Genomic DNA, 22,496 nt, shown 5'->3' on the forward strand with positions numbered 1-22,496 from the left:
CCGCTCTTCTTCCTTTCTTCCTTTTTTTGCTCCGTCACGGAGTTGCGTCAAAACCGCGACACGTAAGAAAACCGTCGAGAAGAGACCACAACTTTTTTTTTCCTTCCATCGACCTCCAACGTAGGCACCCATTCTTTTGAAATGGTGCGATCGCGCGCACGAGGTCGTAAGAAGGGGAGCGGTGGAGGAGAGCACGCGTGCGCTCCCGGTTTTGCACAATCTCTTTATTACATATCGCTCATCAATAACGAATCTCGCGATACTTCCGCGATATGTTGTCGAAACTGAATTCGACGCGCCGTCTAATTATAGCAAAGACATAACTAGATGAACCGGGTATAATAAGTCTGTGCTTGAATAGCAAAAATGTTAAATAATTTTGAATGAATATTCATCAATAATTTTTTTTTTCAGATTATCTGCGTTTAAGGAGACATCTACGATTAGAGATCTTGTGCAGCTTCGTTCTTACACGATCGATACAGATCTAACACTGAAGTCGTGAGCGATTAATCGTGAAGAACAGTGAAGGAATCGCTTCCTTCCAATTATTTTTCGACGCCGATGGGTACGAAGGATATATAGAGCTCGATACACTTCGGGATTCATATCGGACTAGTTTTGAGAATTTTTGCATCGCTGGACCTCACCTCTGGCATAACACGAGCAGCAAGATAGATGGATGCAAGAATAGCGCGTTAAAAGGGTCGGGTCTCTTCTCAAAGAATACGGTGACTTCGATGCCTCTCGGAGCGTGCTCTACGGAGTGGGATGCGATGTCTCGACACGGTCGCCGTATCCTATTATCGGACTCGTGGCTCACGAGCGCTCATAATTTTTTATCTCGGTCGCATTCCCGCATCCGACCTGCAAAACACGTTTATTTTAACCTCAGGAATTGGCGCGCTATATACAGAGGCTTCACGATTGCTGTCTTGTGACTTTCCTCCTCCGCCTATTCCTTATTTGTGCTTCGAATTCGTTGAGATGTAATGTCAAAACAACATTATCGGCTACTATTTCTAAATATGGATCCAAAGTTCGGCCGTTGTATTTCAAATCAAGACGCACATCTTTCTCTCTATCGTATGGTGAACGTAATGCCTATCGGGACGCGATTATCGCTTCATTTACGGTGAAACTTAAGTACGGTGACCGTAAGCTGGATTGTTACTCGGCGACTTATGTGTCAATCGGCAATCCGATGATTTCAGCGCATTCGCTACGACTTACGTATTTGCGTGCGGCATTTTTTATGGAAACATTTACGGTACACGTTGAAGCTGCAACTATATGGACGCGTAACATTCGCGATCGCGAATGTGAAACTGTGGGGCGATTTCGCGGATTAGCTTTTTGTAACTTATCTTACGTAATCGTCAAATCCTCGGGTAACCGGATCTGAACTCTTCGCCACGGTCGTGTAATTACCCGAATATCCAGATGGTCTAAGTAAAAACGCGCGCTTAAACTCTTGACAAGATAATAGCTTCCATTAATAACTCTGTCGCTGGAAGGAGCGAAAATAATAAATTTTACATCATACATTGGCCGTGTTTCGCGCGATAGATCAGCCCGGGTTGCCCAGGGGTATCCAGAGTTCCCGACCTAGCGCACACGTGCACGCACGTATCGGGCCGGCCGATGATGCCGCTCCGGAGATGCTCAACGCATAACGATTATGCAACGAGCCCGCTCGATTGCGCGAAGTCTGCGTTCTAAGTTGCTCTCCATAGAGACATGTTTGATCGCTGACGATGGCGATGACGACTCCGCGGCATTCGGGTATAATTCTCGCGTCGAAAGAGCCGATATAATTACAAGGGAGAATGCACGGCCGGTACATGCCAGCTGCGTCATCGACTCGGCTCATTTTTCTACGCTTTCCCATCGTTTCGCAAATGGATCAAAATAAATCGCACAACGAAAAGATATAGGAAGCTTGATATGTATAATTACACCACAGCTTTTATCATGAAAAAGCTATAAAATAATTATTTTCACAATATCCAATTATTTTTTTTGTGTAAAATGGGAGTGAAAAACGCATCCTGAGCGACCGATACCATTTCACTTTTACACGTCATTATCTAAATCCTATTGCTTAACTTTCATGCCTCGACTTTCATGCCGACCTTCAGATCCGTTCGGAGATGTTTGCCGATCTATATCACTTGACATTGCGCAACCCCCTTCATCACTTGACAGTTTCATCTCGTGACGGAGGCTTCTTTCGCACCATTCCCGCCCCTCGATAGTCCGCTCACCATGTGCTTCTTTCTTTATCAAGCAAAATTCCGAGATCTATTTTTCTCTCTTCTTTTCCCCGGCGGCATCTTTCGCGGGGCGAGGATCGCAAGCGAATCTTCGAGGAACGCGTCACTGGGTGATCTCTAATCATCCGATGCCATCCGCGCGCGCGGTTTCTCATCAACGGGTGGGAGGAAGACGATCCTCGTGCGGGATTGGTATATAAGCATGCTGGATCCGACCTGGATCCGTGCAGATCAATTATCATCGTCGGTTTGACCATACTTACACAGTTTTGAGTATCGCTGCAGTGTATAACACCGCCGGGATTCGGTCGACAAGCGAAATGAGATCGGTACGAAAGGTGCAGATCTTATCAATATTTCTATTCGTATAGATCCTGGATCTCCGAGTCGCGTGATTTCCGCTTCGCGTGTGGGATAGTGTCTATAAAAAATGAAACATATTTTTTTTTTACATTGCTTCCCTCTTTCTCTTAATCTATACTTTCTTCTTATGTTAAATAATTGTTTTCTCAGGATTTAACGTGACTGAAATTGTTTTAGCAAGTTTCCATCACGTTGCTAGCAATCGTCGGTATATGTCACGCCGCACGGTTAGATAATATTTATCTCCCGCCTGGTAGCGCCGGAAGTGCGGGTGGACCAGGATTGATTCATCCTCCAGGACGTGGTGGAGGCGGCCCCGTTAAAAATAGTGTCCCAGTTGGTGGTGTAGGTGGTCCAGGTGGTCCAGGTGGTTTAGGTGGTCTAGGTGATCATGGTGGACCAAGCGGATTCGGTCTCGGAGGCGGTAGCGGTGCTTACCAAGATGGTAAGTCTGAGAAGATAAAAGATCAAAGATAAAGAAAAAAATGTAATTATATATTATCTTAAACATAATTTCATTTGTCTCTTTAAAATTTCTATTGTGATTATTACCTGATTAAAATTCAAGTCTAATTGAATTTTTTACTAATATCTCCTTGCATCGTTTTTTTCAAGGAGAATAAGATTTTTTTTCCTAAGAATAACTTACATTTATCTCACTCTTAAAGTTTAATTTTATATCTTAGGTGGCGGATTGAGCAGGGATAAGCCTGGTGGTCAAGAGATACCCATTATTTCGTATAGTAACGATCCTAAGAATAACTTACATTTATCTCACTCTTAAAATTTAATTTTATATCTTAGGTGGCGGATTGAGCAGGGGTAAGCCTGGTGGTCAAGAGATACCCATTATTTCGTATAGTAACGAGAACGCCGGTGACGGAAATTATGAGTTTAGTTATGAAACCGGGAATGGTATCACCGTACAGGAAACTGGCCATCAACAAGGTAAAAAACTGTGCATTTCTATTTCTCAATTTAATTATTAATTATTTGACCACCAAACGGACGCGTTTCGATCTTAATCGTATCTTGACAAATTCATTTAATTTTTTTTTTTAGTCAAACAGTGCTCACCCCTAAATGGAAAGATCGCGAAAGTATTGTAACATAACAAATGCGTTAGACGGTATCGAGAGACCATTGCGTCAAAGCTAAGTGTGTATCATTGATGTTGCAGGAGAATCCGAGTCGGTGAGCGGATCCTTTTCTTATACCGGACCCGACGGTGTGCAATACTCCATCACGTACACGGCGGACGAAAATGGCTTCCATCCTCAAGGGGCCCATTTGCCAACACCGCCCCCGATTCCGCCGGAAATTCAACGAGGCGTTGAACTGGCGCTCGCCGCTGAAGCCAGGGGAGAAAATCAGGATGGTAGCAGTGGAGGATATTCGCAGGGGGGAGACGGCGGATATCCTAGTAGCGGAGGTGAATTATACAAATAATCAGATTTAAATAATTATTTACAATTGCGTAATTTATACATATTAATGTTTCATATGATCTACTATTTAAATATTTATTCTCCTGTCATAGGAAGCGGTCATGGTGGCGTATACCAGGGACCGAATTCGTATCAAACAAGTTCGGGTGGTGGTTACCAATATTAAACAGCGAATTCGTGAATGATCGATGCATATATACCATATGCAGACACGAATTTCATATTATTCCGTTTCGGAACATATGTACATAACAATATATCATACATAGACCTTTTTATTTATACAAAGTACGTGTATTTTATTCATGAAAAGCCCGCCTTTTAAATCTTTTTTGTTTAAACTGCTTTTGCATATCAAGTGCAATGATGTTCAACTTCTCTTATAGATGTTGTTATATCGACTTTAAGACATTAATATATAATATTCTTCAAGTGTATATGTGTGTAGTGTGATTGTATAATTAAAATTTAGCAACAAACGATAGGTATCGCACATTTTTCTTTTATACACATTTTTATATACACAGATTATGATTATAGACATCAATTTTGAGACGTTTTTATATAATATTATTTCTTGAATAAATAAAAGGTGTATTAACGCTGTGAAATATATATAAACTATTTTTATATTTATGTACATACACAGAATTTAATAATCACTAAACTCTACAATTTTTTTTCTTTTACACAAATAGGCAAAATTTTCTATATATATATATTTACGTAAAAATACGTATTTTTGTAATAAAATATTCTCATTGTAATGTAATTTAAAAATAGTATGCAGGAATTACTCTATTGATATAATACTGAATACAACATATAGTAACAATTATCAAATGAAATTATTATATGAGCAATTATATTTTTATATAAACTGATAACAATCTATAATGTAATCGATATATTAATGTTATTAGTCTATTTATTTAAGTATATATCTTCCAATACGTCATATTCTATTTAGACTTCTTCATGACTAGTAATGTAAGTTGAAGACCTTTTAGGCATTTCAACACCTCTTGCAAACTGAATAAAGAGTTGCTCTAAAGTTGCAGATAAAACAGCATAATCCTCAATGCAGCTATATCTTTGCTTAAGGTTTTTCATTGTATCATACATTTTTTCCCACGTTGTGTTACAATCAGTTACATGGTAGGCGAGAAGACCCTGTAAGATGTAGGAAAATTAATTGTAATGGGGAAGAAGAGATAAAATTAGAATCTATCAATAAAATCCTTGTAGATATGCTTTTAAGCAAAGCACAATCATTACCAAATTATCGTCTCTTATGTCGCATGTTAAAGTAGATTCAATGATCATCTTAATATTTTCAACATCCTCGTCTGATCGGCCAGGATTTAATTTTATATGAATATCATAGCCCGCCCCAAATCGTTGTTTCAATTCCTGACTTGGACCAACACAGACCAATTCACCTTTCACCATAATGACTAGTCGATTGCAAAGTGCTTCACATTCTTCCATGCTGTTGAACAATATATAGATTTAATATGTCGAATTTAATAAAACTAAATTTATTCAGAGGTCTAAATAGTGAATATATATTTTATCTTAGATACTTGGACAATTCTGATAGATACCTATGAGATGTAAGTATAATGGCTTGTCCTGCTGCTTGGCATGCTTGCAAAGTATTCCATAGCGATCTTCTAGCTGCAGGATCAACACCAGTTGTAGGTTCGTCTAGGAGAACAAGAGTAGGATTACCAATTAGAGCCATCGCAATGTTTAAGCGTCTCTTGTTCCCACCACTGTAAGTACCGCTTGGCTGCATCATGCAAGCAGTTAAATCTAAAAAGAATGTACATATGTTGTCATGTATATTATTTTATGTAGAGTTATGTAGACTTCTTAAAATTCTACATTATGGCGCTTTAATTACTCAGTCTATTAATCCATTTGTTAACTTCCAATTCCACATTGGACTTTGGTATGCCGCGAAGGCGAGCGAACAATCGTAAATGGTCGAAAGCGTTCAAGGATGGCATTAAAGCATCGGTTTGTGGACAATATCCCATTTCAGAAAGATACTACAAGAAAAAAATTCTTCAATATTTCAACAAACAATACAGTGCTATAGAAATGAGAATGTAAATTATTGTTACCTTCTTCCTATTCTTAAAAATTTCCGCTCGGCCTAAGTACATTATGCCGCTGTCAGGAATTTCTTCCCCAGTTAGCATTCGGAAAGTTGTACTCTTCCCAGCACCATTTACGCCAAGCAATCCGAAACATTCCCGCGGTTTCACTCGAAAACTTATCTCATTCACAGCCACTAGTGTTCCATAATATTTGTTTAATTCGTACACTAAAAAAAGGCTATTATCTTCGCTTACTGGACTTTGTATTAATTCGGAATTATTAGCATCTGTAGTATCTGTTTTGAATTCTTGTTTCGTAACATTTACATCTGTACATAAATCCAACAATTATATATTAATTATTAACATTATCTAATATATTCATAATATATTTTTTAGAAAATATTCATAATTGTATACATCTTACTTTGACTGTTAATTTTATTAATTTCTAATGCTACAGCAAGTTTCTCTTTCTTCACTTGATCGTCCATGTTTTCTAATTCACTTTTTGGCTTTGTGCCAATCTTCGCATATAATTTCAAAAATATTTTTTCCTCTATCATAATCAATATAGCAAAATACAAAATTGGTGTTATAGATAAATATATTATACTTTCTTCGAAATTTATATCATCCTTAAAGTCTTTAAAATAAGGCAGTTGTTTTTTGCAAACTCCATCAGCACAATCCAAACCTGAAGAGAATAATGATGAAGTAAATTTTAACTTTTATCGTTAACAGAGCAACTTTAAATTACATTTCATATAAATACTGCACAATCTTACCACAACAAAAATCGCCGGGTATAAGACAAACTATATCCTGAAGTCTATTTGGTAGACGACGACATCTTGCATTTTGTACAGCTATGTTGAAAAAGGATAGCTGACCATGGAATAAACTTATATAAGGAATTAGATGGAAGATGCTCTTCTGTATAATGTGTAGCGGGTTAAGCCAGTCAAAATTGTGTATTACTTGATGTAAGAGATACTGTATTACAGCTGAAATAATTTCTTAAATTTACTTATTTCTTGTATATTTACTTGAATATTTTTTAATTATTTAATTCACTGTGAGATTTTTAATCGTACTTTCAAAGACAAATATTATATATATAACAAGCTTACCAAGACCAAGAGGTGCAAGACCCAAAATGGTTATTATTGTACTTCTTGATTTATTCATAAAACTGAATATGTAGACGATAAATAAAACATTAATACCAAACAATTGCAGGATCAATATCGTACATACTGCAAAAAAATAGTAAATAAGTAAAAATATGTAAAAAAGATAAAAATATGATACTATAATTAGTATCTATAATATTATAATATTAAAGTCTTGATGTAATTTGAAAAACGACTTACATATCTCTGTTCTATAATATAGACGAAGATCAAGGATAATATCCATAATGTAGAATGCCAAGGTAATCAGCAGTATGCACACTGTATACAATAGAAGATCAAAAACAAACATTGTACCCCAGTATGATAGCGATGTGACACCAGTCATACGTTGAAGTTGTTTAACTTTCGTAATTGTTTCCTGCAGAGGATGCACAACGAACAACGCCACAGTGGGAAAGAAAAACGAACAGAATATTAATACGCGTGAGAGCGACTCTGCTTCTGGCGCTTCTAGTTTACTCGAAACAAGTGTATTCGGTAATTGTTGCCTGGATATAAGAATCGAGTGTTGATCACTAGCAAAAGTCTTGATGAATGTATTACTCAAAAGATTCACTGTTAATGGCACACTATGGAGTGCTATGCCAGAATAAAAACCGTTAGCCAATATCGTGCTATTTTCAGTGGCATTAAATTCGGCAGATACGATAAGATTGTTACGATATTCCGCGATATCCGCCATAGAAAAAATCAGAAGAGCTGTAAGAAACAAAAAGTTAGTAAAACTATTGTTTAATGTAATTTTATTGTCATATTTAATACAAGATCATTTATTTGGCATACTTTACCATTTGTAATACTTGTATCCGCTACGCGTTCTGCTTGGCCGAAATACCGAGCAACATCTCCGTATTTTTGACCAATTATGTTATCGTGTGACGAATATAAAACTTTCGGATATCTGTACATGCCAAGATTTAATGGAACAATATCTGTGGAATCGTTTGGTAAATTGTAACTTAAAGCCATTAAAAGCACCGACAAGATAGGAAAAATTATCTGAAAATATGAACAATGAAATGTTAATGATAGAAATTCCAATTTCAATGTTTGTAAAGAAAAATATTAATAATGTAATATGCATAGTATATTTGTAAAGAAACTATTGAGGAAAGATACATACAATCATCAATAAAGTAGTTATATTCTTCCTTGTATATGTGAATTTCTTGGCAAGTAATGCCAGTATTGATTGCATACATAGCATAGTCCCTGTAACTTTGCCTAATGGCGCTGTAAATAATTCATTAAGATGTCTTCCATTATCTTCTTTCTTCACAATTCTACAACAAATAATAATAAAGTATAAGAAATTAGCAATAAAATAGCAATGCAAAATAAGTTTCAGAAAACATACTTTAGAAAAACTTGTTCTAAAGTAATCAATGACACGCTTATTCCAGTAACCCCTAATTTTTTCTTTTCACTTTCTACTTTATCTAGTGATTGTGGCAAAGAATCTGTATATGGCACATTTAAAACAATCTTTTCAGTATCAACGCAAAGTTGTTGGGTCCTCAAATCAAATTTACTTATTACTTTTTCAGGAACGCACCAAGACTTTGTTGATAAAGTAACTTCTATATGACCATGACCTAAAATAGAATAAAAAGTTATGATTTATTGAATAACAATCTAAATACCTTATATATCACGTTTAAATATTAGTAAGCCCAGCATAATATCTTACCATATTGTTTTTTCAAAAACATTGCAGTGCCATAACTTCTAAGACGACCTGAATGTACTATCGCGATTCTATCACCAAGTATATCAGCCTCTTCCATATTATGTGTACTAATCAATATTGTTTTCTCTCCTCTAAGTTTCTGTCAAAAAATATTAATGATGCAAAATGTACAACATATTTTAACATATATACATATATCAAAAGATATTATTGGAAAAGAGTCAGATAACAAATTTAAGTGCTTACTAATATAATGTCCCATGTGTCTCGTCTAGTTTCAGGATCCATTCCAGATGTCGGTTCATCCAAAATTATAATCTAAACGTAAATTTATTTTAAGAAATCAATATAATATGGTGCGCATTATATATCTATTTCAAAACTTACGCCAGCATCACCAATGAGTGCCATTCCAAGACACAATCTTCTCTGTTGACCGCCGGACAATTTGCTAGGAAGAAAATCTTTTTTTTCAGAAAGCTTCAGCTTAGCAAGTAAAGTATAAACATCTTGCCTAACTTCCTTCCTGGTCTTATTCTTAGCTTTCAACTGCCATAATATAAAAACATTATATATATATATTTAACACAATTGCTCTTAATCCACAAAGATTATTATTGTTATTCTTACCAAACCAAAAAATTCTATTTGTTCAAATACATTTAAATCTGGAAAAACCATGTTTTCTTGAGGACATAAACCTAAATCCTTTCTAATACTGTGTAGATGTCTTCTTATATTTTTGCCATTTATAAATACTTTTCCTTCTGTCTCACTTGTCACACCTAATCAAAAATAAATATGGATTGTTTTCTAAAATAACATATTAAGAACTATTTTGTGATGCAATCTAATACCTGTTAATATAGACATAAGTGTGGTTTTGCCTGCTCCATTATGTCCAAGCAGAGCAGTAATTTGTCCTTTGTAAAAGTCCACAGAAATTCCTTTCAGTGCATGAACTTTCTAAAATATGGTAATTTAATATTAATCAAACACATTACAGAAATGTAATATCTATCTTTTGATATAAGCTTACAGATTTTCGTAGCCAACATGTTACATAAGATTTTTTAAGATCACGTATTTGTATTCCAGGTGTAAGTGCACCACCTAATACTGGTTCAAAATCTTCATTAGCTATCTTATCATAATCGAACTCAATAACTTCTTCATCTAGGGATATTTTATTCTTTTTGATACACTATAAAATATGATCACATAAAATTATTACATGCTATATGCAATATCGCTTCCATTTTATTAATGATCTTTGTATATAAACTTGCCTTCAAAAAATATAATGGACTTTTTCGAACTCCGTATTTACCGGGAAATATAGCATTTATATAAACCGCAAGTGTAAAATGTATCACAGCGCCCAAGACTGAGAAGAGAAATATGAAGCCCATACTTCCTACAATGCCATATTCCTCGTTTCCAGGAACGAAAATATTATTCCATTGAATACCAATTACTAAAATAAAAGAAATTGCTCACTTACAATATACAGTCTAAAATATAACCTTTTCTAATAGATTAGCAATATAGCTAATGAATACAAATAAGTAGGAAATTATTACATTTGCTTTCATGTGCATTTGTTTCTTGAAGAAATCTATACAGCAGAATATTTGGAAATATTATACCAAAATATGATATAAGTCCAAAATCTTCTTCCCTTGCCATATGTTCATGAAGCGACAATGCTGCCGTATATATAATAGCTAAAGCAGTTGTCACAAAACGTGCTACAAAGAAATATCAACAATTAGTTTAAAACAATTTAAAAAAATATTATTACTTATTTTGCGAGAGATATCGTTATTTACGTTTTGAAAAGTAAGCTGCAATGTGCATGCCAAATGTTATAAGATGTCCAATGTGTGCCGTAAATACGAGCCAAAATATAAATACATTTCCATATTGCAAGTAGGCTTCAACATTTGTAGAAAAAGTATTTTTAAATAATATGATTATTGGCACTACATAAAGAATACTGAATAATATTCCTGTAATTAACCAGCTTAATAAATTGTAGGATAATTTGACTCCATTCATTGCCATTAAAACCTGCATAAAACAATAAGGCAAATAATATCTCACAATAATTATACAAGAACACATATAAAATATATAAAAACAAAAAAATAAAACATTATATACTAACATTTATACCAATAAATTTTTCTTTTGACGCATAATTGGCTTCTATGCAAAGTGGAATTACAAAAGCTATAACTGCAAATGTACAAATTACTTCACGTAGTATTACATCAGCTGTGTCTATTTTGATGTGTGGTGGATAAGGCATTCTTTGTATTGACATCTGAAAAATATAATACATATATCTCAAAAGATGATAAGTCATATGTAATACCGTCATATACATCAGTCGCATATTATCTAATGTCTCCATATGCATAAATATATTTGCCAAACACATTTTAATAATAAATTATGCATTATTAAAATGTATTTATATATTCCTTTTTAAGCGTGTTTATGTGTATTGCTTTTTAAATATATTTATAAACTTATTATTCTTTTTAAAAATTTATAATACCTTTATGTTTGACATAGAATTTGCTGCTGCTTGATTTATAAGTGCTTCATCTACACACATCTGAACTTGCACAATTGGAACCATATCAAAGTACATTATAGGTGATGCTCTCATATGTTCACCTAATACAGTTTGGTATAAATCGTATGGAATATTCCAGGAATGTCTAATTTTGTACTTTATAGTACTTTTATTATATTGCTCAAAAACAATGGCTACCACAGAAAGTATTGGATTTTGCGCTTGAGAAACTATATAAGCATCTATCATTTCAGTCTCATTAGAGAAACCTTTCATACCTGTATGAGAAAAAAAAGAAGATTATATTAATATTTTTTGTTAATTATTAAAGAATTCTATTAAATAATCATATTTTTTCTGAAGAATACAGAAATTTTCTAAAGTAGTGCTTACTTTCAGATACAAGTCCGAGACAATTTCTGGCAGACTCCATAATCTTATCTGTATATGTACTTCTTGGCAGATAATAAATATTATTTAAATCGTTATCAAGTTTTTCCATTAAATCATTTTGCGTTTGTATAGAATAAAACGTGCTTTCATTTATTTTAATTGGTGTTTGAGCACTAAAATCTCTCACAGCTTGTAATAATGCAAATAATCCAATAGGCAGAAAAGCTTGTAAGAATAATATTGTACGCCAATGTCTCTTGCGTACTATCAAGTCCTTGTATAGCAACAAGCCAAAAATTTTCCAGCCACTGGCCATTTTTGTTTTAACTTCGAAGATAATCTTTTCAACAATTTATTAGTAAACTGTATTTAAATCTCTAAATGGTGTAAATACTGCTTGTCATTGGAAGTATATGAAAGCTTCTGAATAATTTACTAGAATTGATGCGTATGTTGGCTTCAAGCGTATTATATAAGAAATGGGCTATATACAACCTTGATCATCCAAATGTGAAAGTTTTTAGTATAATCCAATATATTTCTTATGAAAGAATCTTGTCTATTTCTTTCTTTTTAAATATAAAGTAGTGTCTTCTGTTGTCATAGCAAATTTCACCTAAACAAGCAATTTACATATGTCACACAATAATAAGTCAAAGCCACATCAAAGTACATAAAACATAATATTTAAACTATAAATATTTTTATAACCTTAATATAGTTGCTCTCATAAAACATGCTCAAATAAAATTTACAAAAATGCATTATACTCTGCACAAATATATAAATTTTAATCTATATTACTACTATTCCAAGTAAGAACGAAATCTTTATTTGAGAACATTAAACTTAATGTTTCACTGACTCGATTGTTCAAGATATTTAAGAAATTTCAAAGCGTGCATTGCATAATGTTTAATGGCATAGACCCAATGGATATACGAATAATATGCCAATTTATATTCAAGCTATTAATAATCATACATCGCAATGCCAAATTAGCAAATTAGTGCGTAAAGAGAAATTTTATGATTCGCATAGAACGACTGACGCATATTTATTTACTAATCATCACGTTCTTATTGTTCACAATACAAAGAGAAAGGAATAATGTAAACGGTATAATCATTACAATCAATATACGATAATAAAATGATAATTATATGTACAGAGTACTCACGCAATAATCATGTTATTTGATCAAAAATGTATTCCGGAAACGCTTAGTCGACACAACAAAACAGCTATTTGTTTTATAAAGTCTCATCTTACTGCATTATCAAAATTGATAAGATATCTGCATATCAAATTTTTTCTGAAATGAATGTAAATCGTATTCACGATAACAAAACGCATTGATACGCCGTTCGATATGCGCCAACGCTCGACATCAGACTGCGTCCTGCGTCATGCGTCAACTTGATAGTGACAAGCCCTGTCAAAGATGCGGGTTCGATAAAGTAGTTCGCATATAGAGGGGAAACTACGCACAGTCATAAACATATGTTTCCTACGTCTATGCGCATAGTCACCGACGAGATATTATATCTCGTCGATGGCATAGTATAGTCAGTAGTATAGTCAAGCTCTGTAGTATTCTGTAATCTTTCCTGTATTATTTTATAGAAAATCGGGGCCAGAATTAAATTTTAGTTTTATTTATCAATTTAAACAATGAAATTGGAAATGATAATGAATTATTTATTTTTCATTCAATTCGTAAAATAAATGAAGTCAATGTTTTGACACTGATACTATATGTATCCTTTTCTACAAATTAGGTCATTTTTCACTTTTCTCATTCCAGTATATATTGTAGTTAAATACGACAGATATATCAAAGAATATATTTATGTTAGAAGAATTAATCAAAAGCAATACTTTTATTATAAAATGCTGTTTTTAGTTGAAACTAGCAAGATATAAGGAGACAAAATAATATACTTACATATTGCAAGAAATTTTGCAGTTGATATATTAAATAATTACAGTATTAACATTTTTTATTAAATCAAGCGATACATATACATTACAATGGTAAACAATATACATTATACAAATCTGGATGCAACTGCTATCAATTTGGTATAATCTGCTCCTTTGCTATGAGTTTTCTCCTTCATTTTCGTTCTGAGTATATGTGGAATGGGTACTTGTATTCTTGTACCTAAGGGTGTTCCATTGTCATCGATGAGCACCAAGTTGTTACTGTCGAATTTAGGAACTTTAGCTGCCTGAGTCTGCTTTAATCCAACTAATATACCCTTTTTCTTCTCGCCTCTTATGGCGACTAAAACTCTATCTCCTAAATAATTTATATCAGCATTCAAATACATTTCTGTAGAAGAATAAAGAGAAAAGTTTTTCTCACAAATATATTTTTTTTTCTGTCTCACCGATATATCCAATTCCAACTTTGTTATAGACGTGTATGCATCGTGGTGGTTTACCCTCCATCATAGCTTTCTTTCCTATTTCGCTATTATCTACCACTCTCAATCGACTTAATTTAATTATATGATTCACAGGGACTGACGTAGAAATCCTCCTGCTCGTAATATTTAACATTGCGGAAGGCAACATTATTCCGAGAAATAATGAGATGCCTTCTCGTTAAAAGAATCTGAAATACAACATAAATTGCATAATATTGTAACATAACCTTAGCTTTAATCTAGCAAAAAAGAAATATTTGATATATCTCTACGTATATAACGACAAATTATATTAATTAATTTGTTCTTGGATATTTTTTTAAATTACATTTATCTTAAAATAGAAACTCCCACTTCACGAAATTTCAATCAAAATAGGATCTACAATTCCAGGTTCTACGATAACAACAGAAATCGTAACGACACCACGAGAATTTTTACATAACCTTGCATAACCTCAAATTCGGCTGTGATCTACGAATCGCCGATAGAAATTGTGACGATACAAAACGGCATTCTAGTTACAATCATGAACAAGATACATCGTCTCGAGAGAACGTTGTCACATTTGCGATCTTTCAACGTGTTCAGAGTGAATTCTGCGAGATATTTCAGTTCGGAGAAAAATTCAGAGGGAGAAAGTAACGACTCGCCGATCCTGGAGTCCGCCGTCGACAAAGAAACGCAAGCAGAGAAAATAGATACAGAAACGGAGTCTGAGAAAAAATTGAGCGGCTTTGCACAAAGTTATGAAAAGTTCTCGCACATTGATGATAAAATTCCTGAGATGCCCAAAACATTCGTTTCCCTGATTCGCAACTCTAAATTTGTCGATGTAAATATTTTGTGTTTATAAATTATGCAAAATATTTGTACTTTACGGAGCATGTAATATTGATTTATGATCTTTTGCAGCTGGGAGATCCTGAAGGAAAATTAGTAATCGGTGAGATCTTTCATGTGGTCGATGATGATCTGTATATCGATTTTGGATGGAAGTTTCACTGCGTTTGTCGGAAACCTGTCAAGAATGGACAGTGCGTGTCTAGATTTCTTTTTTTTTTTTCAAAACAGATGTTTCATTTTTTTGAACGATAAATGATATTATGGATATTATATTTATCATTTTAGATATTACGTGAGAGGATCAAAAGTTAGATTAAGGATAAAGGACTTGGAATTGTCGAGCAGATTCTTAGGAGCAACCACAGATGTAACTCTTCTAGAAGCTGACTGTGTTTTAGTAGGTTTAATATCGTCACCATTACAAATGGCAGAACAGAAAACAAGGATCAGTAAGCCAAAAACACAGTACGTTTAATTACATGAATTCAGTAATATCTATGTTGAATAAAATCTATTTAATACATATGCAATATGCATAATATATAATCGGCCAGTGTCTCTTTCAAAATAATTTACATTTTATATATGTATGTATATTGACATTAACAGTCTAATTTTTTAATTAGGCGGTGACTGCGTTAGAATGTAAACAAATTGCATTGTGTGGTTAGGAATATAAAATATATATTTAGTTTTAAATATATATTTTGTTATTCTCTTATATTATTATATTTTTCTATTTTTTTAAAAGAAATGCTTTCTTTTCAACGCATAAATTCAAATGGCGTACCGGTAATATCACCAGATTAGGGTTATACTTGAAAATTTACTAGCTGTAGTGAAGGAAATTTGATGGATCAATCACACCTTGGTTCTTTCATCCTGATTGGTCAATAGATCTCTCTACTCTACGAACGCAACCAATCGAAGCGCTGCGATTGGTGGACGCATGTCACGTGGGACCGGAAAATAGGGATAGAAATCGCTCGCGAGAGGCCAGTCTCGTGGTCACGTCACAGTCACGTCACAGTCGTCGTTTCGATAAGACGTGAAGGTGTTCCTTTTTGATTTTTTTTTCGTTTCTTTTGACATCGTCATTTCGCGCGTTTTCCTTTCACTCGCGTCTTTGGCAAACGAGGAAGATTCACGAGTGGTGATGGATGACGAGTTGTACGGTAATATATCCTGTGACAGTTCTCTTGTGTCGCGTGAATACGCGTGAATCGTGTTTTGTCACACGGCCCCTGCTCTGCCGTGTTTTACACCGCCAAATCGAGCAACGGACGTTAACCTAATCAGTCGGTGGTTATACTACGTGGACAGTTATTTAATTCGGAAAAGACGCACGGTGAGTATGTTGTATTGAAGTGCATATATCGTGCATTTTTTTCCTTTATTTATATTCCCCGTCCAAAGCGAGTGTCGTCATAACTGTCTTCTTTTTTCCTCTTATCTTTTTTTACGTCACTTACCTTGTCCGCAAGACCACAATATTCAATTAAGATGGAAACACGTTTTATGTTTATGTTAATTGCTGCTTGAATCATACTATACAAATATGAAAAAAATTGTGTACCGAATATATTGTGAATCATCTAATGAACATTTATATATCCGTATATTATGCAGATTTTTTCTGGAACAGGTTAAGGTCAATTCTCTTGATTGGCTAATTTATTTTGCAAATTAAATTATTGGCCAATTACTATTTCGCTCTGTAAGGTCACATATTGCATTTAAATATGTATGAATAAAAAGTTGTTAAAAAATGGATAAATATGTTAAAAATATATAAAATTGTCTTTAATATTATTAAAAATAATTTAATTTTTATGATAATATTAAATTACATGATATATTAATTACATTTTTATGATATATTAATTACATTTTATGTGAAAATACAAATGATTCATTTTGCAATATTTGCATTCGCAGAAGCCATTTGTTTCACAATTGCATAGAAAGTATATAAGAAATGCTGTGAGAAGATATGAATAATAAAAAGTACGAATTTTATATTATAATTTTGTACATAGCGAAGGGGGGAGCTATCAATACCTTTTTAATACGAATAACGCACAAATAATTCAAAATACAATATTTTGTAAAGCACGAAATTATTTATGTAAATTGAACGATATGAGATTTTATTTTATGTATTATTATTTTAAAATAAAGAGAACATTTGTGTTATTTTTTTCTATATTAATAAATAAATTTGCTATTAATTGCTATTTAATCAGAAGTGAGCATGTAATGGAAGACGCTCCGGGGAAATTATAACGCGGAAATATTAGAAAGGAAAAATTTATTCACGTAGCAAGTCCCGTAATAAGCTTGTGTGTGTATCTTAGTTCACATTATTTGAGTCTGCTGTGAATTACAAACACGTGATCTTGTGAAATCCTTTTTTTTTTTTTTTTTTTTTTTTTTTTTTTTTTTAAAATGTTTGGGGGTTTGCTTTATTTGCGATGTTTGAGAGACAACAAGAAATATAATTTAAATTTAAATTAATGTTGAAATTTTGGTAGCATATATTATACTTTCCATTTTTATATTTGATTTTGTGCGATAGTTTTTTATATTTTGCACTGTGAAAATATTCGGAAAATAAGATCTTTGCGTATCCGCGTTAAATAAAAATAAATAAGTTTTCTTTCAAAGTGAAATCCTTTTTTTTTTTTTTTTTCTTTTTTTTGATTCTTTTCAAATGGTTCGGTGTTATCCGTTTTTTATAATTATAACAAAAGTATTGTATAATGTATAATATTGTATAATATGGAATATAATATTATATAATATTGTATAATATGGAAATTACGCTTCTCTCTCTCTCTCTCTCTCTCTCTCTCTCGATAATTTAAATAATTTTTCTTTTGCCAGTCGAAATTATGAATTTCACCAGGAAAAGAAATTATCTTTTTGTAAGATAATTTTTTTTTGAGATAATTATTTTGGAAAACTTGCGTACGAATATATACTATAATCGAAAATTGCCATTAATATTATTTAATTTAATAATACGTATTAATTATTAGTGAATTATTTTGATACTGAGTTACTAAAATATTACTATTTATTTTGGCCGATCAATCTAAATCAAAATTGTTGAAAAGACAAAAATAAAATTGCAAAATATCTCCTGTTTCCTCTCTCCCCCCAAAATACCTTTTATATATTTTAATCTTTAATCGACTATCATATCATATCTTAATGATAGATCACATATTTATTCAAGCAGAACGTAAATGTATCCGTATTTACGTTCAAATAATGTGCTATCACACATACACACTTACACATTGAAAATAGAGTATCATATAATTCGTCTGAAGTATTACGAGATGTTTGAGATTATGATGCACTCGGGATTCTAACAAGTACAGCTTTCTATTATATATATATATATATATATGTACAGTTCTGCTAAATATATATCATGTCTGCATTACTTAACATCCGCTCAACTTTCTATTTGTGCTCGATCACACATGCGCTCGTCCATTATTTATATTTAAATGTATTGCAAGCCTTTCATACTGTTTCGTGCCGTACAATTGTTCATATTAAGATCTTAAAATTTCATATGCTTTTTGTTAATTTTTTATTAGATGAGATAAAATTAAAAAATAAAAATATTACTTTTGTGATATTTAACATCGCATTAATTTGCACAAAAATATTTATTAGTAAAGGCTCATAAATCTTTCCAATCTGATACGATAATAACGCAATTGCAGTAATTATAAGCATACATTGTAAATTACACGATCGATTAAATATCGCGTTATTACATGTATTACTTGCGTGAGTATATATGAATAAGATTGAAATACTGCTCGCGAAATGCGCATTATCTTCCGCATTCTTATTAGTCTCCTGCAAAAAAACTGATTACAAAATACATCACTATTAATTTTATATGCAAGCAAAAAAAGGAAATATTCCGATCATATATATTATAGAGAATTATTACGTCGACACTTGGTAATCGGACGTTTAATTTTTTGTGAAATCAAAACAAATTTGAATGTATTCGCTTGCGTGGCATTTTAATGGAATGTGAAAACAAATAAGTTGTCAAAAACAAAAGAAATATGTAAAATTAGACATTATTCAATACTAATATTAATTTTGCGCGTCTTTTTGTATGCTTAAAAAAATATCAAATAAATATTCTTTAATTTTTTTATTTTCTATAAACACGAAAACTAATCGTAAAATTATAAAGTTATTTATTCATCTATATAAATATTTAAAATCTTATCCATATAAATACCTACTATATTGCTTATATTATAAAAGTAAAATTCTAATTTGCATAACGATGTATACTAATTAAAAAAAATTAAGTAGACATTATTATTTACATAAATTACTTATATAAATATAAAAATATTAGCTTCATATGATGACATTTACGTGAAACTACTATTACATTTACACGAAAGAGAATATATTTAAAAAATTTCAGAATTTTAAAGAAATTTAATTTGGAAGATAGTTTTTATACACACAAATACACATATACATATGTAAATGTATAATATAATTGTTAGTTCAAACTTTTCTATTTTCCAGGAAAGATGGAGAAGAACATAGGCTTTAGTGCTCAACCCTCGGCTCCTCTGCCAACGGCTCCACCGTCTTACGAGGAAGCCATAGCTAATACAGGAAGAGCACCTTTACACTCTCCAATTGGTTTTACACCATCTCCCTTGGGAACTGCGCCAGTATCGATGCCAATGCCATGTATGTGTGTGTGTAATATATTCTAAAAAATGTTTTTAAAAGGTCAGGAATTATAATTACGTTTAAAAATGTGTAAGTATATGTATTTTTTTTAAAATTATTTTTTATGTATTATATTATTTTGTTATATTTTTTTTTACTATATTTCTAAAGTAAATTTTTTCGAAAACGAAGCTTTTTGTATAAAAAGGTTATTGTGCGTGTAATTTTTTGCGAGCTTTTGTTCTCAAGAATATTTTTTTTGAGGATTGGTGATATATACTTATGCTTTTTTAAACTTGAAAATATACTTTTTTCGGTGATAAAAGAAAAGTGCACGTGTAGAATAAATTATGTGTATAATACAATTTTAGACAATCAACCACCAAATCAAACGACGATGCCAACGCCTTCCGTATACCCAGGCTCGAGTCAATCACAGCCTTTTAATGCAGAGCCGAATTCTGTGCCACAGCCGGATGTACGGGTTGTTCATCATGTAACGTACACTCTAGGACCGCACTCCGTGAAAATGTCCTGTCCGTCGTGTCACACCGATATCAAAACTACCACGATATCGGATCATCAGCCCAGTGCTCACATTTGTTGTATTGTGCTCTGCTTACTTGGGTGAGCGATGTTCTATTATTATATTTTATTTTATTTTAAATTCGTGCCTCTTATCTCGATTATCTAATATATATATATTTTTTTTTATTATCAAGAAATGTATATTTACTAATTTTTTTTATTTATCACTTTTTGATGATTGTTTATCGAATTTTATAGAAAATTAAATCTGTTTTTAAATGTTTTTATTAGCTACCAAAATATAAATTATCATTTTCAAAATAATAATACATGTAATACGTATTTCCTGCAAAATAGAATTTTATGTCATATGTGAAAAAATGTTTATTAATGAAGTGTTATCTGATTGCTTGTATAACTCAATTATATTGTATTATAAACGATAAATCTCAGTCATTGATAAGTTTTGTTTTTATAAATAACTATAGGTTTTGATGATTTCTTGTTTCAGATGTTGTCTCTGTTCATGCCTGCCATATTGTATGAGCGCTTTCATGAGTGTTCATCACTTTTGTCCCAATTGCAAAAATTATATTGGTACATGGAAAGGTTGATTGCAAGATTACATGTGTGCATACATAGGCTCCAGCTTTCTGCGTATTAGAATGTTATACAGTTCCATAAGGAATTACTCGATATTCTTCGCTTATTACACATTAAGAGCAACAAAAAAGAAGGATTGCTGAGAACGTAAGTTATGTTATATTATATACAATTCTTCGTACTTGAAAGTCATTGCATTGCGATATGGAAAAGATGATAATTTCTCAAGATCAGGTTAGATTAGGTTTGATTGATGCAGCGTGTCGCATCGATTGTAGATACAGACAAGAGTGAATTGTGGATTGTATGAAAGATGAAAGTGACAATGATTCCAAATCATAAATTTCTATAAAATATATTAGATTGTTAATATATGTAAAAAGTGATAAAAAAAGTAAATACACTAAAAAAAGAGAATATTGGAGAGAATTGCAGACATTTTACATAAAAGCAAAATATATTTTTACTTATATGCGAAAAAAGCTTATATGATATTTTTTTTGCCGTCAATAAAGTTAGTAATTTTAATTATAAAATTCGATGTTACAAAATTAATATTTTTTAAATATATAAATAATTAATTTTTGATTATTATGAAATTATAAATAAAGGATAAAATTGTATTTTGAATATTACTTGAATATATAACGATCTAATATATTATATAGAAATATTTTTTTGTATTCCTTAGAAAGATTTTCAGAATGAACTAAGAATCATGTGTGATTTTATTACTAGAATTTTGGACACTTGAATTCTTTGGGATACTTTCGTTACTTCATGCTAAAAAGAAATATATAAATTAGTTTTCTATAAGAAGAATTTTCTTAAAAAAAATTTTTTTTTTTTTATTATTACATAATTTTTTATTTGCTTAGCAAATAAAGTTTAATTAATTTAGTTTATTTAATTTAATAATTATATGTATGAACAACGAAAGTTGTCTTATATATGTCTGGTGTCTAAAATGATGTAATACTGTCGTATATTTTTATTTTTGTACTATGTGAGAAATATGATCTTCGTGAAGAATAGATAAGATTTATGGTAAGTGTAAAAAATATATTTCTCTTTCTGATGAAACCTGATAAGCTAAAACGCAAACGCATATTTAAGCGTGTTTTCACAAATTTATCTGAGTATATATTATATAGGCATATATGAGAATATAAATTATAAATGTATTGTAAACAAGATATATATTTTTGCGTACGAGATAAAATGGGATTTGCGAACTTCTTCTATTATAAAAAAGTATAATATAGTATGTTAAGAGCGCGTAT

General features: G+C 32.0%; 4 protein-coding genes across 12 annotated transcripts in view; 2 read left to right on the forward strand and 2 right to left on the reverse strand.

Moving 5' to 3' along the window:
* The window catches only part of LOC115235349 (pupal cuticle protein 20-like), a 7,846-nt gene extending 3,129 nt beyond the window's left edge, over positions 1 to 4,717 (forward strand). The window contains exons 3-7 of one of the 3 annotated variants that reach the window (XM_029807062.1): positions 415 to 2,605; positions 2,817 to 3,084; positions 3,444 to 3,587; positions 3,820 to 4,071; positions 4,180 to 4,717. In XM_029807062.1, the coding sequence (XP_029662922.1) occupies positions 2,597 to 2,605; positions 2,817 to 3,084; positions 3,444 to 3,587; positions 3,820 to 4,071; positions 4,180 to 4,253 (747 nt within the window). In that variant the 5' untranslated portion in view covers positions 415 to 2,596 and the 3' untranslated portion in view covers positions 4,254 to 4,717. Of the gene's footprint in view, positions 1 to 414; positions 2,615 to 2,816; positions 3,085 to 3,443; positions 3,588 to 3,819; positions 4,072 to 4,179 lie in introns of all 3 variants that reach the window. The other 2 variants (XM_029807063.1, XM_029807061.1) reach the window with 2 other exon arrangements.
* On the reverse strand, positions 4,718 to 13,507 carry LOC115235343 (retinal-specific ATP-binding cassette transporter-like). 2 transcript variants are annotated; one of them, XM_029807047.1, is made up of 25 exons: positions 13,245 to 13,507; positions 12,065 to 12,680; positions 11,651 to 11,949; positions 11,255 to 11,413; positions 10,917 to 11,157; positions 10,668 to 10,835; positions 10,374 to 10,561; positions 10,124 to 10,288; positions 9,942 to 10,050; positions 9,715 to 9,869; positions 9,472 to 9,633; positions 9,331 to 9,402; positions 9,085 to 9,223; positions 8,752 to 8,989; positions 8,518 to 8,677; positions 8,183 to 8,393; positions 7,572 to 8,093; positions 7,329 to 7,454; positions 6,984 to 7,202; positions 6,623 to 6,892; positions 6,220 to 6,524; positions 5,997 to 6,144; positions 5,695 to 5,905; positions 5,366 to 5,579; positions 5,054 to 5,260 (listed from the first exon to the last, which is right to left on the reverse strand). In XM_029807047.1, the coding sequence occupies exons 2-25, from the start codon at positions 12,378 to 12,380 to the stop codon at positions 5,054 to 5,056; spliced, it is 5,004 nt and encodes a 1,667-aa protein (XP_029662907.1). In that variant the 5' UTR covers positions 12,381 to 12,680; positions 13,245 to 13,507. The 2 variants fall into 2 exon arrangements, with proteins under 2 accessions (XP_029662908.1, XP_029662907.1); XM_029807048.1 differs by lacking the exon at positions 13,245 to 13,507 and having other exon boundaries at positions 4,718 to 5,260; positions 12,065 to 12,380.
* A 545-nt stretch (positions 13,508 to 14,052) lies between these two features.
* Positions 14,053 to 15,094, reverse strand: LOC115235353 (39S ribosomal protein L14, mitochondrial). Of its 3 annotated transcripts, none has more exons than XM_029807073.1 (3): positions 14,828 to 14,950; positions 14,461 to 14,687; positions 14,053 to 14,369 (listed from the first exon to the last, which is right to left on the reverse strand). In XM_029807073.1, exons 2-3 carry the CDS (start codon positions 14,645 to 14,647, stop codon positions 14,116 to 14,118), a joined length of 441 nt encoding a protein of 146 aa, XP_029662933.1. In that variant the 5' UTR covers positions 14,648 to 14,687; positions 14,828 to 14,950; the 3' UTR covers positions 14,053 to 14,115. The 3 variants fall into 3 exon arrangements, with proteins under 3 accessions (XP_029662933.1, XP_029662931.1, XP_029662932.1); XM_029807071.1 differs by lacking the exon at positions 14,828 to 14,950 and adding an exon at positions 14,956 to 15,094 and having other exon boundaries at positions 14,060 to 14,369; XM_029807072.1 differs by having other exon boundaries at positions 14,060 to 14,369; positions 14,946 to 15,083.
* LOC115235350 (28S ribosomal protein S28, mitochondrial-like) lies at positions 14,959 to 21,343 on the forward strand. Of its 4 annotated transcripts, none has more exons than XM_029807066.1 (4): positions 14,959 to 15,334; positions 15,415 to 15,536; positions 15,631 to 15,810; positions 19,930 to 20,013. In XM_029807066.1, exons 1-4 carry the CDS (start codon positions 15,029 to 15,031, stop codon positions 19,955 to 19,957), a joined length of 636 nt encoding a protein of 211 aa, XP_029662926.1. In that variant the 5' UTR covers positions 14,959 to 15,028; the 3' UTR covers positions 19,958 to 20,013. The 4 variants fall into 4 exon arrangements, with proteins under 4 accessions (XP_029662926.1, XP_029662924.1, XP_029662928.1 ...); XM_029807064.1 differs by lacking the exon at positions 19,930 to 20,013 and adding an exon at positions 16,243 to 16,617; XM_029807068.1 differs by lacking the exons at positions 14,959 to 15,334; positions 15,415 to 15,536 and adding exons at positions 20,454 to 20,709; positions 21,122 to 21,343 and having other exon boundaries at positions 15,699 to 15,810; positions 19,930 to 20,100.
* Positions 21,344 to 22,496: the final 1,153 nt, after the last annotated feature.

The sequence above is a fragment of the Formica exsecta genome, unplaced genomic scaffold (assembly GCF_003651465.1).
Source record: "Formica exsecta isolate Colony F162 unplaced genomic scaffold, ASM365146v1 scaffold218, whole genome shotgun sequence".
NCBI lineage: Eukaryota > Metazoa > Arthropoda > Insecta > Hymenoptera > Formicidae > Formica > Formica exsecta.

What these genes read in the sequence shown, in the direction of transcription:
- LOC115235343 (XM_029807048.1), bottom strand. Translation starts at nt 12,380, where the DNA reads ATGGCCAGTGGCTGGAAAATTTTTGGCTTGTTGCTATACAAGGACTTG. An exon ending in ACTTATGTCTATATTAACAG is followed by an intron (nt 9,870 to 9,941) that starts GTATTAGATTGC and finishes ATTTTTGATTAG; the next exon opens with GTGTGACAAGTGAGACAGAA. An exon ending in TTAGAACAAGTTTTTCTAAA is followed by an intron (nt 8,678 to 8,751) that starts GTATGTTTTCTG and finishes TATTTGTTGTAG; the next exon opens with AATTGTGAAGAAAGAAGATA.
- LOC115235353 (XM_029807073.1), bottom strand. Translation starts at nt 14,647, where the DNA reads ATGTTGCCTTCCGCAATGTTAAATATTACGAGCAGGAGGATTTCTACG. An exon ending in AGTTGGAATTGGATATATCG is followed by an intron (nt 14,370 to 14,460) that starts GTGAGACAGAAA and finishes TAAATTATTTAG; the next exon opens with GAGATAGAGTTTTAGTCGCC.
- LOC115235350 (XM_029807064.1), top strand. Translation starts at nt 15,029, where the DNA reads ATGAACAAGATACATCGTCTCGAGAGAACGTTGTCACATTTGCGATCT. An exon ending in GCAACTCTAAATTTGTCGAT is followed by an intron (nt 15,335 to 15,414) that starts GTAAATATTTTG and finishes GATCTTTTGCAG; the next exon opens with CTGGGAGATCCTGAAGGAAA. An exon ending in AAACCTGTCAAGAATGGACA is followed by an intron (nt 15,537 to 15,630) that starts GTGCGTGTCTAG and finishes TTATCATTTTAG; the next exon opens with ATATTACGTGAGAGGATCAA.